This window comes from Garra rufa, unplaced genomic scaffold, assembly GCF_049309525.1.
Source record: "Garra rufa unplaced genomic scaffold, GarRuf1.0 hap1_unplaced_288, whole genome shotgun sequence".
Taxonomy (NCBI): domain Eukaryota; kingdom Metazoa; phylum Chordata; class Actinopteri; order Cypriniformes; family Cyprinidae; genus Garra; species Garra rufa.
This window is the reverse complement of record NW_027394556.1, coordinates 1-17,099: the sequence shown is the minus strand read 5'-3', so window position 1 is coordinate 17,099 and position 17,099 is coordinate 1. Positions and strand designations below refer to the sequence as shown.

Here is a 17,099-nt window from a genome sequence, read left to right as displayed (position 1 = left end):
CTTCTCCAAACATCGCGAGACGGTATTTCAGTGGCGTGACGTCAGAACAGACAGAAACAGTCAACATGTCGCTGGCGAGGTAAGTTGTACTGAATCTCTTTTTGTGATTTATGTTTCAATTTGTGCATTAAAGTTAAATATTAGGAGAATTACGAGCTTTTATTTGTTCACACATGATTCTGGTTGTTCATTTTCGTTCTTCCTTAGCTGAGTTGTGTATTTTGACGTGCTGAGGCCTGCGGTGTTGTGCTCTTTGTATCACCGGGATGCTAAAAAGCTAATGCTACGTCAACAGCAAAGCAAAAAAAAAAAAAAATTTTTGACACACAGATAAATATTAAATAAGGGATAAATATCCGTTTCATCTATATCCATGCTTATTAAAATTTCTATAAAACGTTTAAAACATTTGTTTCGTCTCCATTCTTAGAGGTAATAGGTACCTCTTGTACGTTAAAGAGACGTTTGTTGTAGCCTTTGAAATCAAAATTTTCTCTGGTTGAAATACACAGTGTCCACAATTTTTACATCATACACTCATATACTAATGTGTATAGATATAAGTTTACATCAACTATTTAGTGACCACCCGATGATTTAATATTTTCTGTTTTCCTAACTTGCCTTTTTCCCCCCATCTTGTAGTTTTCTCCCCGCACCCACCCAACTGTCCCAGGACCAGCTGGAGGCAGAGGAGAGGTCTCGTGTTCAGAGGTCCCAGTCCACTGCTTTGGTCTCCACCCGCAGAGAACCACCTCCTTACGGCTTTAGAAAATCATGGATTCCCCGGGCACTAGAGGTACTGCAACAGGAGATATAATATATGCATAATGTATTAGACATACATGCCATGTGATACCTGAATACTTGCTTCTTATTGTCTGGAAAGTGTGCATTCAAACTATCCAGTCAGTTTAATCACATTCTAAATTTATGCAATGTCTTAATTGAAACACACATAGATAAAGAGTTATCAACACCACCCTGTGATTTTGATCAATAAGTATCACTGCTCCATTCTTAGCTGGTAATGTTGTATTTTAAATATTTAAACTTGCAGTTTTACTGAGCAGAGAGATGCTGCACAGATGCAAGTAATTCACACACAGCCTCTCTCTGATTCTTTTAGATTAATTTAAATAAATGTAATCATTCAGCACTTGATCTTAGTGTCTGATTTAAGGTTTGCAAAATTCTATATCTAACAAAGTAAGACTAGTATTGCATTCGGTGGTTCTTTGTCTCTGCTTGTGCTTTCAAATTCACACCTAGCTGGGGATTACCCTTAATATATCCATATTAAATGTAAGTGCTGTTTAAAAACTAATCTTGTTTTAAAGGACTTTGGAGATGGAGGAGCTTTTCCAGAGATCCATGTGGCCCAATATCCTTTAGAAATGGGTAGGAAGAAAAGGACCTCCAATGCTCTGGCAGTGCAAGTGGATGCAGAGGGCAAGATCAAATATGACGCCATTGCTAGACAAGGTCAAAACAAAGACAAGGTGCATTATCTTTCTGTGTTGTTGAATTGTCCATATTTTCAGTGGCTCAAGGCTGAAGAGGATGTGATGTTATTCCTTATTTATTTTGGGCTTTTCTTTTTGGAACAGGTCATATTCAGTAAATACACAGACATGCTTCCTAAGGAAGTGCTAAATGAAGATGATCCTGAGCTGCACAAACCCGATGAAGAGGCAGTAAAAGAGGTGAGGTCACCAAAAAACAAAACCTGTATTAAAAAAGTGGGGTACATGGGGTTTTCTTTCCTGCATAAACATAATTTTAACTATTGTTGTTTTAAATTGGTTTTAATCAAGCAATAATCCTTTCGCTTATGAAGTCAAGCCAGCATGATGCAACTGTCCTTTTTCCTCTTGCTGTAGCTTACAGAAAAGACCAGAGCAGCTCTGGAGAAACAGGTCTCGCAGAAAATTGCAGCCGCCATGCCTGTACGTGCTGCAGACAAACAGGCCCCAGCACAATATATCAGGTAAGAGAAGTTCCACTGACGAATGCGCTTAAATTTGGAGTATAAATAAAAGTGCTGGGATATTAGCAGTATGATGTTGATTACCACAGCAAGTTTTTTAACTGGTCCATTGATTAAAAAAAGTGCAGCTTGTGCATGAATTATTCAGTTGTCTAAAGCATCCTTCATGATCTGGGAGTAGAGGCTTCCATTTGAACTGCATTACTGTAACACATTTTAGTTTAAATACACTGAACGGGCAATCAGTTATTTTCAGTGGTAATCAACATTATGCCACAGATACTGTCGACACTCGACAGAGCTTGTATTGAACCTGGAATATTTTTTCAAAGTCAATCTGAGATTTTCTGTGCAGTTGCCTTTGCTTTTCAAGATGTTGACAGCATTTTGTTTTTTAGTTAAGTTTAAAGAATATTAAGTGTTCATATATTTTTTTTTAAAGGTACACGCCTTCACAGCAAGGACTTGCATTTAACTCCGGAGCCAAACAGAGAGTCATCCGTATGGTGGAAATGCAGAAGGATCCAATGGAACCTCCACGATTCAAGTATGTCACCTTATTCTGAGATTTAAGTGACAGTGAATGTGATCTGTGTGGGAAACTCACAAGAAACTCAATGTTTGTGTTTTCTAACAGAATCAATAAGAAAATTCCTCGTGGACCTCCATCACCTCCTGCTCCAGTCATGCACTCTCCAAGCAGAAAGGTAGGAGTTTGGCTTCCGCCAACTATAGATCCCAACGTCGATAATCATCGGCTTTGTTTACAGAATCCACAGAAACCTGTCTAGAGGAAAAATTTCTGAGAACATCTCAACTAAACTCAAAGTGTCTGTTTTTTCCTCTTTTTTTCTCTTTTTTTTAAGATGACTGTGAAAGAACAACAGGAGTGGAAGATTCCTCCTTGTATATCCAACTGGAAGAACGCAAAGGTATCACTGAGCCTCCATCAATTATTCATCTTTTTATTCTTCACTAAAAATATTGACAATAAATACAACTGTGTGTTGCTTTCTCACATCTATCATTGTTGCTTCTCAGGGTTATACCATTCCACTAGACAAGCGTTTGGCTGCTGACGGACGAGGACTTCAAACAGTCCACATCAATGAGAACTTTGCCAAGCTGGCTGAGGCTTTGTACATTGCGGACAGAAAGGTAGACCACCTTCCCTTAACACTCTGAATCTCACATTGCTAATTTTACTGACTTTTAGAAAGTTAAGAAATGGTCAGGACTCTGTCAACGTTACAGAACAGTTTCTCAAACTAAAATAATGACTGGAGCAGTATATGTCTCAGGGTGATATCTTTAAAAGAATAGTGACATGGTGATAAATATGGAGAGTAATTCATTTACAGTTCTAGCTTCATCCTGATGCAAATGCTCACTTTTTACAATAAAAACAGTTCTCAATAAATGAGAAAATAAATAAAAAATAAGTTCTTCTCTAGGGCTAACTCTGTTTTGTTTTTACTGATGTGTGTGCATGACTGATACTGATGTTGTTGGTTGTGTGATGTGTACAGGCCAGAGAGGCTGTAGAGATGAGAGCTCAAGTGGAAAAGAAGATGGCCCAGAAGGAGAAAGAAAAGAAAGAGGAGAAGCTGAGAGAATTGGCTAAAATGGCTAGGGACAGAAGAGCTGGTATCAAAGTCCACGGAGACAAAGGTAGAAAAACAAAAAAATGCACACCATCGCTGAATGTCTACAATGAGAATTGAGAATGCTTTTTAAATTTTAATTGAAACCTTAGGCAGTTGGGTATCAAACTGGATACAGTTTTTTTTTTAATTGATTTTAAAGTTTAAGTAGCGTAAAATGGATTGAATTTAAAATAAACAATCCTTTTACATGTTACCATATACAGTGTATGGGATATTTTCAGAAACATTAGATATTTATGTATAACAATCAATAAAATAGTTTAATTCATAACATTTTATCTTAAGTGTTATTAAAGTATCATGAAACCCCATGTAAAGCTGTGGAAATGTAGGAGTGAAGAGTGGAGAAAACAACCAATAAAACGCAGACCTATAGCCCACTCATTATACAGAGAAATGAATATTATAATATGAGCAGAGAAAGAAAGAAAAATAAACAACAACAGAGATGTGCTTGATGTACTTTAAAAATACAATAATAATATAATACAATAATAATATGATAATGAACTCTCAAGAAATCTGTCATTAGAGACTAACAACTATCATGAAACAAAACCAATATTTTTTGATAAATTATTTATTGGTCTGTGTGAAAAATGAAGAACATTTAAAGTTATATTAATAGTTTTACATTTATCAGTACTACAGTCCTAAAATGAATGACACGTCAGTTTAAAACAAAGAATAAACATATACCCCCGGTTTCACAGACAAGGCTTAAGCCTAGTCCTAGACCAAAATGTAAGTCTGCTTTTGTTTTGTTTCAGGATGCACACCGGTAATGGTTTTTTTTCTAAGCATGTTTATAAAGTTACTGTGAAACCGGGCCATAGTTACTTATACTTTACTCTCCTTTAAATTTTCAGTCTTTATCCTTGTGTGCTTTGTATCACAATAATTTGTCATATTATCGGGTTCATAGTCAGACATTCTACTGTATTAGTACCCATTTTCATGTCTCGAGCATGAGAGAATATGAAATATGTTCACATAAACTTGAAACACGCTTGGTCCAGTCCGGATATGAACTATGGTCCATGCAGCGAGTGTTAAACTCATTGCGGCGTTCTCTCAGAAACTGTTCTCTCGTGGGCGCTCCACGTGTTGTTATATTAAATATTATTACAGTCATGTTTACAGAGATGAACTGATAGCGCCGTTGCTCTTGATTTTTAAATTCTCCGCTGTAAGATGACCTCATGCATAATACAGCGCTGTGATTGGATCGTAGGAGTTAATTCATATGAATAACACTGGACAAAAAAAAGTTATGGTGATGTAGGTTTAACTTTTTTTTATTTAGGAGAAACGAAATGGCTTAAAAATGGAAATGAAAAATAACCACTTTTCCTTTAATAATAGAAACAATGATTGCTGTTATAGTTTTCACTGATGTACAACCTGTACATAAAAAATGTGTTTTAGGGCTTCATGACACTTTAATAGATTTTGTAATTCATGTATTGAAAGTAAGAGAATTTGGTCTCGACCCTGGTTTTTACCGACCCTCGTCAGGTCATCTGTGTGCTGTCACTTTTGGCGAGATCACCGTCTGTGTCTTTGATTTTCTCTCAGGTGGTGAGGAAACAGAAGTCAGAGAGCGTGACGAGATCCGACACGAGAGGAGGAAAGAAAGGCAGCATGACAGGAACATCTCCAGAGCCGCCCCTGATAAGAGGTACATGCATTTATTACACTTTTGCCCTAAATCATTCATGTTCCGGTAGAACCAGTGCACACATTTCACTCTAACCTACATGGTTTAATGTTATTTTCTGTCCTCTGATCTCACACAAGTCCCACAGGTGTCCATTTTTACATCAGGCACCTTTTAGTGAAACAAACTGACACATCCTCTATTCAGACCAAGCTTGTTGTACTACTTAAAATGCATTAATCTACTTGTAATAACTTGAATTATTTATGCTTTTTCCTCAAAATATGTTCTTGTGAGAATTCCCTGAACTCCCAGTTTGAGACTTGTGTAATGTAGCGTGATAAGTGCGGCTTTATGTATGAGCTGTTAATGTGAGTCAGAGATGGGGACTCGAGTTTGAGACTCGGACTCCAGTGCGACTTAAGTCGCGCACACAGTGACTTCAGACTTGACTTGAGACTCGTCCTCGAAAGACTTCAGACTCGACTCGGACTCGAGCTGCGGGACTCGTGAACAATGTTTATTTTTTAGGAAACAACTAATGACCTCGCTGTTATTCCCCTGCCTCCGTTTTTTTTTTTTTTTTTTTTAGGCGTGGCTGCCACACATGAGAGGACAACAAACACACGTCGACTGCATTGCCATTCATCATTTGGATTTAAAAACTTCAAACAAGACGGCCCAAACAGAAGAAGCAGAATAATAATATTTATACCTAAATTATTTATAGATAACGTTTGTGTATATAGGCCTATATGTAGGCTACAATATATATTATTTTGAAACAATAATAAATTAGGCTCAAACATTATTAACAAACGTGCGTGTTTAGCCTATTTGAGCACTTCCGTCACTGAACAAGCAGCCTACAAAACGCTAAAATAAATAATACATTTAAATAAAAAAGTAGCCTAAATAAGAATGTTAAATAAGCTATTAAATAAACATTCGTTGCAAAAATTCCTTAAACCTCGCCCGGACCTTGTCTGACAGCTCATCAGAATACTGGCCCGAGTCCGACTGGAACTTTTTTCTTTCTCTTTCCCATTACACAGCTGCTGTTTTTAATAGCAACGTGATTTATTTAGTTTATGAAGTAAATTTAGAAATATATTTGGAACACGTTTTGTTTGTGAAATTCAAGTTTTTGTTTTTTTAAAGTAGGCTAACCACCAAGCGGCCAGCGACAGACAAAGTCTCTCTTAAGTCATCACGATTTCAATTAAAATCCATAGATATTAAAAACTTAAAGCATATCACAATATTAGTTTTATCGTTTAAACTAGATAAATGTGTGCTATTAGGCGCATATCCAGTCGTTTGCGCAAAGAGTGAAAGCTGAAGCTGGCTTTGCAGGACATGGAGGTGCCGGTGCAATGTGAAACTTCATTGTGGGTATAAAGGTAGGAGTAGTATATCATTCAGAGCTGTAAATAAATAATTTTAAATAATTCAAATCGAAAACAAAACTCTTTCATTAGCTATAGGCCTAATCCATGAAGACACATTTAGGCATTCATTGCGTCCGATGAGCAGATGACGAGTCAGAATCATCAACTTCACCTTTGCGACAAATAGTTTATTAATAAATAATTCGAATATCTCCTTACTTTTCCCCAGACAAATTCATGGTAATTATTTTTGCTGGGGCTTTGCGGTCAGCTTTAGTCTATTGAGTGCATTTGAACGCGGAACTTACAGCTTCGTTGAAGGCACTTGAGGTGGCGCGGTATTGGGACAGTCACAGCCTTTGTTTTGCTTCCACCATGTAAGTGGGCCTAACTGTACTTTAGTAGGCTAGTGTCTCCCAAATATTGCTCAATCTCTTTTACTTTTGCTGTCTGTTAGTGGCGCAGCAGTCTGATCTTCTTCATTCATATTTAAGCGCGAATGAGAACCGTTTCGCGGGGGATGAAAGGTGTATGAAAAAAAAAAAAGAATATTCAAATCTTAAATTTTAAAATCGAATGTCAACCCACCGAACGAATATTCGAATAATCAAATATTCTGGTCCAGCCTTAACAGTGAAAGGGTAGGCTTAAAAAACATACTAAATGGTGCTTTCTTAATTTTTGATCTGTACTGTGTGTTCATGCTACAAGGCAAAATACAGATATTAACTTAAAAGTAAAGCATTTTTGGTGTTTTTGTCATGTTGAAATAGCCTGTTTATACTTATTATATATCAAAATCAAAGCAGATACTGTATGCTAATAGATAAAGGAGTAATAATAACATATTACATGCTTTGAATTCCTTATATATAGCTATGCAGTGTTGGATGGGTCGCTGTACGTGATGCAACACTTATTATAACCAGAGACTTAATATAATAAAGAGACTTGAGACTTGACTTGGACTCTAGCTCAAAGACTTGTGAGCATCTCTGATGTGAGTTTAACTGATGTTGGTGTGATTTTGGTCTGTCCAGGTCGAAGTTACAAAGAGATCAGGACAGGGACATCAGTGAGCTCATTGCCCTGGGCCAGCCCAACCCCCGTACCTCCAATGAGGCTCAGTATGATCAGAGACTCTTCAATCAAAGCAAGGTAATCAACCCTCAGGCTTTGCTAATCTCTGATTACTGATTTCAGGTCAGTAAAGAGATCATTAGGATGGAATAGTGGTTTTGCCTTTTCGTTTAGATTAAGGTGTGCCCTTTTATATCATCATTTATCACAAAATATTATATTTCGGTTTCAATCTGAAATGCATGCCTTATGCCAACTAGTGGTCTAAATGGAAATAAAAATCCAACTGTGGTCAAATGATAATCAAAACATGATTAGACCGTGTAAAGTTAAGTCAGAAAATTAATAGTGCATATACATTTTTACAGTTGTTTAACATATTTTGACTATAAAAGGTTAAAAATCCAAGGCCAGAAATTGCAAAAGACTTTCTACAGCTGTGAAACCCACTCTTTCTTTTATGTTTTTCAGGGAATGGACAGTGGTTTTGCTGGTGGAGAAGATGAGATGTATAATGTGTATGATCAGCCCTTTAGAGGTGGCAGAGACATGGCACAGAATATTTACAGACCAAGTAAGAACGCAGATAAGGAAATGTATGGAGACGACTTGGACACACTCATGCAGAGCAACAGGTATGGAGACACTTGGACTGAATATTTGAAAGAAATGCAATTTTGATTAGCTTTCTAGATAATATGCTTATAAAGGCCCTATTTGTCTCTTTTGTTTACTGTTTTACCTTTTTATTTTGAGTGCACACAATTTAACCATGTCTCTTCTCTCTCCAGGTTTGTTCCTGATAGGGAGTTCTCAGGTGCTGACCACGGCCCCCGACGGGATGGGCCTGTGCAGTTTGAGGAGGATCCTTTCGGTCTGGACAAGTTCTTAGAAGAAGCCAAACAGCATGGGGGCTCCAAAAGGGCATCCACTAGTGGGCGCTCCAAGGACTATGATCATGAGAAGAAACGCAGAAAGGAGTGAGACACTTCCTCTCTCAATAGTTGCAGGGTCAATTCCTCCACTACCCCTACTTTTTTGTAGCTGTGAAGTGAATGACGAAATATTAGTAATATGGTATATCATTCTTTTTTTTTTTTATTTTTAGTTTTTATCATCCTCTTAAATCTAAATGTTTTTTCCAGTCATGTTTTCTGCAACTCAAAAGTGTGAACTTAAACCTGTTGTACTGCAAAGCCACCCTAATAAATTTCTTGTAGAGGATTACATTGAATGTAAGAGATTGTTTATGGCAGGTGTGAAATTTGTCCAAAGTAATCTCTTAACAGTGCTCCAACTGCTTTGGTGTAAAGTGAAATTGATTTTAAATGACTCTCTCCATTAGTCTTATAAATCTAGTCCACAGCGGTTTCTTCTGCTGAGTTTACTGTTCACACCCTAGAGCAAATTAAGCCTCTCCTGTTCTCCTTGAGATTGTCCAAGATTTAGAGCTTTATAGGAAATACATTGCTTACATTTTTAATGCAAAAATGAGTGTTTGTTGGTCCTCTATTAATAAATGAGTTGAACAATTCTTTAAATAAATTTCTGTCCCCTAGGATAATTTAAATATTAACCAAAAAAATGGAAAAGATATAATACTTTTTAAGGTGTTGATTTAATTTATTTCTTATTTTAAGGAAAGGTTAAACACTGGGAAAAGAATGGTGTGGAAACAATTTTCATTAAGAAATTGCTAATTTACGGTGCCCGCCAGGGGACACCTTCGGTTCACTTATGTTTGTCGTGGCCACGAGATATTAATTCGTGGGAACGTGATATTATGTCGTGGCCACGAGATATTAATTCGTGGGAACGTCATATTAACTCGTGGGAACGTCATTATGTCGTGGCCACGACATAATATGACGTTCCCACGAGTTAATATGACATTCCCACGAATTAATATCTTGTGGCCACGACATAATATTACGTTCCCACGAATTAATATCTCGTGGCCACGACAAACATAAGTGAACCGAAGGTGTCCCCTGGCGGGCACCGTACTAATTCCTTTATAAATTACAATAATTACAAAGAATCAACACATTGAATACATAACGAAAGTGTTTTATGTATGGTCAGAAATTTACAGCAAGTAATCAGTGTACAATACTGGTGCTTACCATCACACAAGCATTTAAAGAAAACAAAAGAGATGATGTCTAAAGGGTGATGGTGAAGAAGAAATGTAATGGTGTCATTATCAGAATGTGATTTTTCATGCTGTTAGTTGACTGCTATAGCTAGAAATACTTATTCAACCTATTATCTAAAAAAAAGAATCTCTTTGTAAATCAAAATTTGCTTGGAGGTTGATCAAGACCATGATTGCATAGTTTAAAGATTCCTTTAAACTTTTAAGTAGTAAAAAGTACACCTAGTATATCTAAAACTACATAATTTCATTATAGGCAGTAGCAATATCATCTGCCATTATGTGCTATGTGTATTATAGTGCTATGTGTGTGTATGCTAGGGATGCAATAAACTCTTTAAGAGTTATCAGGCCAGTCTAACTCAAATAAATAGTTCTGAAAGATCATCTTTACTTTAGCTGTGTGTAGCACATTGTAAATATCCAATGTAGAAGTTGCTAATATGATTTAGTTTCCTAATTGAAACATTCTTTGTATGAGTAATATTAAGACGTTTTAAATGCCTAGAGTTGTATGATTTTTTTTTTCTTCTTACGTTTGGGCTCATTTTTCAAGAAATAATTCAATTTACATAATGATTAAATGTCCCCAATGAATTTAAAGGGCCAATAAATAACAGCAACTTCTCTGCTCCAAAAACTGTTCTGGGATTTATGTGTTGCTTAAAGGAATGTCTGTCCCATTTATTACCTTTGATTCCTATTAATATATCACTGGAAATTTAGCAACCACCAGGTCCACAGTTTAAAAAAGAGAGTGAGAGTCAAGGTTTCATTGCTCATAATTTTAATCTACTAATAAGAGCTCAGGTTAACACTTTGTATGCACATTCTGGAAATAAAGTATTTTTTATCTTTTGATTTTGGGGTAAAAATAAGACCATGACTTGGTTTCATGAGACTTACTCAAAAATTGTATTTCTACTGTAACTATCTGTTTATAAAGTTCATTAAAATCCAGTGGAAAACAGATATGCTTAATACAAGGCAGAATCTATATGTCTTTTTACAGCCCCACAATCATTATCAAAATATCCTTTCTCATTTTGTTTCTCATTTCAATTCAGCATTGTCCAGGTATTCAGGTGTATTTAATTCTTCAGGACAGGCAGATAATGAGTCCTCACAGGTGTATTTAATTCTTCAGGACAGGCAGATAATGAGTCCTCACTCTTCTGTTGTTTGTATTTCTAAATGCATAGACCAAGAAAAATGAGTTCCTCATTGATGACAGCCTAAGGAAATTGGTTCTTTTGCAAGCTTTTGTATAGTTTGAAGAACAAACAACCAGCACATTGTTTTGTGTCATAATGGAAACTTTGGCAAGCAGACAAAAGCTAAGATTGACAGGTTCTTATCTGCTGTCCATGGAGGAACAACCTGCAATATTCCAGGCTGGTTGTTTCAGTCCATTGAGCAAAAAGCTTTTTGTTCTTTTAGAGCAGAGACCAAAACAGCATTCAAATAGCATTCAGCTGCACGTCTGGAGCACCAGAGCGCTTCAGAAAAGAAAGTAATGGTTGTGTCAGTCAAACAGAGCCCTCTTTAAGATTAACCAGTAAATAGCAATTTATATGTTTACTAAGGATACTTTACTTAAATTAATTAAAAAAAAATTAAATTCCTTTAAAAACTCACTTGACCAATATTTAAGAGCGAATATATTTCTTTCTATTAACTGTCCTGAACAAATGTAATTTCCATAACATACATTAAGCAGGGATGTGATTTTTCCGGATTAATCCGGAATTCCGGATTTTTCGACCTGAAAATGTGACCTATGTCACGTATTTGCGACCGTTCGCAAATGGCGGATGGCGAAGTATGATTCCGGACCGCAAGATGCGTCCATACCGACCGTGAAAGCTTTTGACATAATAAAAAAAAATGCCAAACGCTATTTCTAATAAATACATTTATATCAAGCACACTACGGTCAGCGTTTGGGTGCAATCTGTGCAGTGAGGAGAGCAGAGATCGGCAGACAGATGTAGCTTTCAGTGAGTGAAAAACGTAGATGGAAAATGCATTATTTTGGGGTTACGTCGCAAAATAATGTAAATATAATTTTTATACTGTATTTTCATACATATATTTTAAACCACGACGGTGAGCCAATGGATATTAAACAAGCAACGTGAAAACTGCATATATTAAAGTGAAAGTAAAAACAGCGCTTTCAGCATCTAATGTGCACATTCTCTAAGAGACAATGATAGACGAATATACTTCATATGCTGATATTAATTTACTTTCCTAATATTTCTCTTCTGCAAAATAAAAAGAAACGTATTTTGTGTAGGCTAAGGGTTTTTGAAAGTCGGACCTTGAAATAAAGCTCTTCATTTTTATTGATGACTGTAGTGTTATTAGGGGTTAAGAAAGACTTAATTATTTGAGGTGGTCTTAAATGTGGGGACTAAAAGGCAATAATTACGATGGAAATTTATAAGGTTATCCATTGAATAAATATGAGCGCTGCGCGTTTGAAAGTCAGCTGTGGCGCTGTTTTGTGTATCATTCTGATAGCGCCTCCTGCTGGAAGAGAATGATCTGACATTTTTAATCAGCTCGTACGTCTACTGTTGTCAAAAAGACCAATGTAAACAAATCAGTCAATGGTTTTAAGCACCACACACCTAGAGCTGTAAATGTTATCTGATGGATCGACAAGATCATGTCTTATACAAATTTAAACAATTAAGGAAATAAAATATATGTTAATTAATATAATACTTGATTGACAAATAATTGTTTAAATTAATATAAGAATTGAAGGACTCTTGAAGGCTGAAATGTGAATTTTATAATTTAAGAAATCTTTTTTGTTTTGTGAAACCTGCATCTCAATTGTAAATCATGCTTTTTACAGTCATTTTAATAATTTATTTATTTAGTAATTACATTTTGTTCAGGTCTTTAAAAAAGTATTTAAATGTGTAGAATTTAAGATAAAATATGCTGCAGATACCCTGGTCTCGCAAAAAAAAACAAAAACATAGTTTTTTATATATAATTTATATATAACTGCGCACGGCTGGTGCGCAGGGTTCATTACTGGACCTCGAGCCGTTTTAGTTGAAGACCCCTTGATTAGATGATCGATTTTGAGTGGGAGGGGGGGTATATTTTCCTGTCTTAGTATATTTTCCTGCTTTTTTGTCCTTAGCCAATCACATGCCTGATTAAGGCATCATTTCTGATATGAGGACCTTTTACGTAAATATCGAAATCTTTTATGTCACTGTTTGTTTGGATTATTATAATAAAGCAATTCAAATGTTAACCATTCAACTGTCGTGGACCGCGCATTCCAGGGCCCAGTTTATGGCAAGGGCCCCTCCCTGGCCACAATAGTGGACAAAAGTTTGCTACATTTTGATTGGATCTTGGTGGACTAACATAAGCAAACTGTCCAACGCCATCAGATAAGGATGCCAGGACAACTGCCAGACACCTTTTAGAGGGCAAGAAGAGACCTTTGGGACAAAAACCCGGGAAAGACAGAACTTCCTATTGGTCAAGACGCAGTTTCTGCCCTTCACCCACCTTGAGACTGTTTCCTAAGGTTTGGTCCTGTGACAGCCATAAAAATTCCTTAGGATCTCCAGACGCAGCAGCAGTGGGTGAAACAAAGAGAGATCACAAAGATCCATCCAAATCCATTCATAACTATGTTTTCAAACCTTGAACTGATGCGAACCATAACGCACACATCTTATACTTATTCAGAGAAATAAGTATTCTCACTGACAGCGATGTGTAGTGCAACATCTTACACAAACTCAGCTGTTAATGGACAAATGAATGCATGCATGACAGTTCAATCTTTTCCCATCATGTTTGGACTTAATGTGTTTATTACATGACCAAATGTTTTCTGATTGTGTTTTGGAAAATGAGAAATGCACCAGTAAAACATTATTGACACTTTTCTAACTTTGTGTTTGGACTATGCAAATGACTTCCACAAGAGGAAAGAAGGGTGGACTACCCCATGTTCCCCCGCTCTGATGGAACCAGCCAATCACAACATGGAAATGGAGAAGCACCAAATTGCAATCTCCTCCTCATCGGAAAGGTATAAAGGTACCTCTCCAAAAGACACTCCTTGTACTGAGTCTGAGTCCCGTCGGGAAAAGACATAACAGTTACACCAGTTCTGAGTCTGAGTCCCGTAGGGGAAGGGACACTAACAGAGCAACAAAGTTCTGAGTCTCCGGCAGAGAAACACATCTTCTCCCATCCGTTGAGACGCTAACAGATACCTCCATTCTGAGTCTGAGGCCCACAAGGGTAAGACAATAGCAGATACTACAACTTTCTGAGCCTACTGTCCAGAGAGACAGAAACAGACGCTCCATGCTTCAAGTCTCCAGCTTTGAGGCAGCAGCAGATACGACCTCGTTCTGTCTGTGAGGAAAGAGATATTTTCCACGTTCAGAGTCTTCGTCCAGCGAGACAACAACAGACGCAGCATGTCCTAAGTCTCCACCCGAGAGAGACAAAGCGGATTGAACAAGTTCTGAGTCTCTAGCCCAGAGAGGCAGAAGACCAACAGACATTTGCAACAAGGTTAAGCTCCAGCGAGCAAACCTTCACTTCAGGTACCTTTGCTTGCGTGTTCCAAGCTAAGGGCCTTCAGCACCTACACCAGGGTCACATCTGCGTGTTGCAGATCTTAGGACCCTTTAGTACTCCAGGAGATCAGCATCCTACAGCACTTCACGTTCAAGGCTGTCGAAACGGATTCCTGCTCCTTTTCCCACTGACTGCTCCCAGCACAACCAGTGGAAGAATTCACCGCCACCGGACTGCTCACTCAACCACAGAGAACGTAAATATCACTTCCAAACCTCTTCCAGAGACCTTGGCATTGTTGTGTACTTTCAGTATATGATCTTTCTAATTTACATTAGATATTGTATAGCTGATTGCAGTTGATAACAAATAATAGCTAATTTATTTGCTTGATACATAATAAGGTTCTTCACCTTATTTGTTTCAGAGTAGCAACAGTTTATCTTTCCATAAGATAACATAGCTATGACATAGCAACACCCAACTGAATCACATTTTATGCATCTTATGCACTTTATTCCTTTTGCATTTATTGTATTCATTTAATAGTTGATTACTCCTGTCTATCATTTGTTAATAAATGTATTTTATTACACTTGCGTCTTCCTTGTGTTGATAATACAGTGAGAGGTTCTACAAGTTAGATATCCCACCAATCTTTCTTATGTGATGTACTCATAACCGCACATGAAGTGACACGTGATCCAAGAATCCTAACGTATCTGTGATACGAGTACCCATCACTACACTATTTCGCCTTCCTAGTGGGTGAAAGCAGAACTCACTATTGGCGTCCCTATGTGGGCCAAGTTAAAATGAGATGAGTCTCCAGTAAAATTCACTACACAACAATTACTATGTTTTTTTGGCTTTCATACTTTAATATTAAATGTCTCAGTCTAGAAGAAGGATAAAACAAATCTTGAAAATAAATAAATAGATAACTAACTTAATAAATAAATAAATTATGAATAAAGGTTTTAATATGGCCTTTTAATAAAGGAAAAATGCCTGTTTTTAATAACCAATGAGACATGACAGGGCCCAAAGACAAAACACCCTTGTATGCAATGTATAAAAACTGTTTGTGAGATCCAATATAAATGCCAGCATAAATTCACAAAAATTGCATTTACTGATGTCTAGCAATATTGTGACAACTTCAGGATGAAGGACAGTGTAACATTTGTCACAACACTGCTTGTCATTTTATTTAGTCTCCCTGAAAAAAAGTCAAATTATAGAAATCCATGTCTCAGAAAGAATTACTGTAGTATGTTGTCTTTTAATATTAGCTGTAAATCAGAGCCTGTTCTCTTGGTTTGGGTTGTAAAAACACTCCCAAAAGTAAGATGAAACCATCAATCTTTGCATTGATAAAGAAGGGAATTTAGACTGCAAATGGACTGATATGAACAAGATCAGTTGGCATACTTGCTTTTATTGTTGGCTTATTGCATCATTTGTCATGATGTCTGTGTGTCGGATGTTCAGCCATGATGAATGTAATGCTATGAAAACATGCTTTCACAGAAATTGATGTTCACTGAGCTCTTTCCTAAAAAGGAGGAAGTGGGTTTATCAAATATTCTCATTAGGAAATCTTGCAAAAACAAGGAAACAATCGCATAAACACCTGATTGAATATCTCAAAGGATTAGTTTACTTCCAGAACAAAAATTTACAGATAATTGACTTTGTCATCCAAGATGTTCATGTCTTACTTTCTTCAGTCGTAAAAAAAAAATATGTTTTTTGATGAAAACATTTCAGAACTTTTCTGCATATAGTGAACTTCAACGGTGCCCGTGAGTTTGAATTTCCAAAATGTTTAAATGCAGCTTCAAAGGGCTTTAAATGATCCCAGGCAAGGAATAAGGGCCTTATCTAGCAAAACGATTGGTCATTTTCTTAAATAAGTTAATATTTATTCACTTTTTAACCAGAAATGCTCATCTTGTCCAGCTCTGCAATGTGCATGTGTGCTCTGTGGGCTCCAATACAGTTAGGATATGTTGAAAAACCCATCTCATTTTCTCCTCCAATTTCAAAATCATCCCACATCTCTGTTTTACCTTTTTTTGTAAAGGGCGTTCTTTGCTTGTTCACTTTGTAAACACTTGGTCGGTACTTCTGCAGCGATATAGGACAATTTTGAAGTTTTGAGATGAGAGTTTTTCAAGCATTTGTGGTTAAAAAGTGTATAAATATTAATTTATTTAAGAAAATGACCAATCGTTTCACCAGATAAGACCCTTATTCCATGGCTGGCATTGTTTAGAGACCTTTGAAGCTGTATTTAAACAGCATTTTGGAAGTTCAAACCATCAAAGTCCACTTTATGGAGAAAATTCCTGAAATGTTTTCTTTAAAAACATAATTTCTTTATGACTGAAGAAAGAAAGAAATGAACATCTTGGATGACAATGGGGTGAGTAAATTATCTGTAAGTTTTTGCCTGAAAGTGAACTAATCCGTTAAATGCCTTTAAATGATTCATTGGGGGTCCCAGCTCAGTGCAAGCTTGACAGAAGTGTGCATTAAGAGCACATAGCTAGCGGATGATCTGTGG

The 17,099-nt window shown here is 36.7% G+C and overlaps 1 protein-coding gene across 1 annotated transcript; it reads left to right on the top strand.

Annotated features, from left to right (window-relative positions):
- Nucleotides 1-41: 41 nt before the first annotated feature.
- On the top strand, nt 42-9,333 carry LOC141317081 (SNW domain-containing protein 1). Its single transcript, XM_073832902.1, has 14 exons — nt 42-79; nt 646-799; nt 1,341-1,502; nt 1,611-1,706; nt 1,884-1,990; nt 2,433-2,537; nt 2,628-2,697; nt 2,857-2,922; nt 3,032-3,148; nt 3,520-3,661; nt 5,236-5,338; nt 7,749-7,866; nt 8,260-8,423; nt 8,580-9,333. The coding sequence occupies exons 1-14, from the start codon at nt 66-68 to the stop codon at nt 8,770-8,772; spliced, it is 1,611 nt and encodes a 536-aa protein (XP_073689003.1). The 5' UTR covers nt 42-65; the 3' UTR covers nt 8,773-9,333.
- The last annotated feature ends 7,766 nt before the right edge of the window (nt 9,334-17,099 follow it).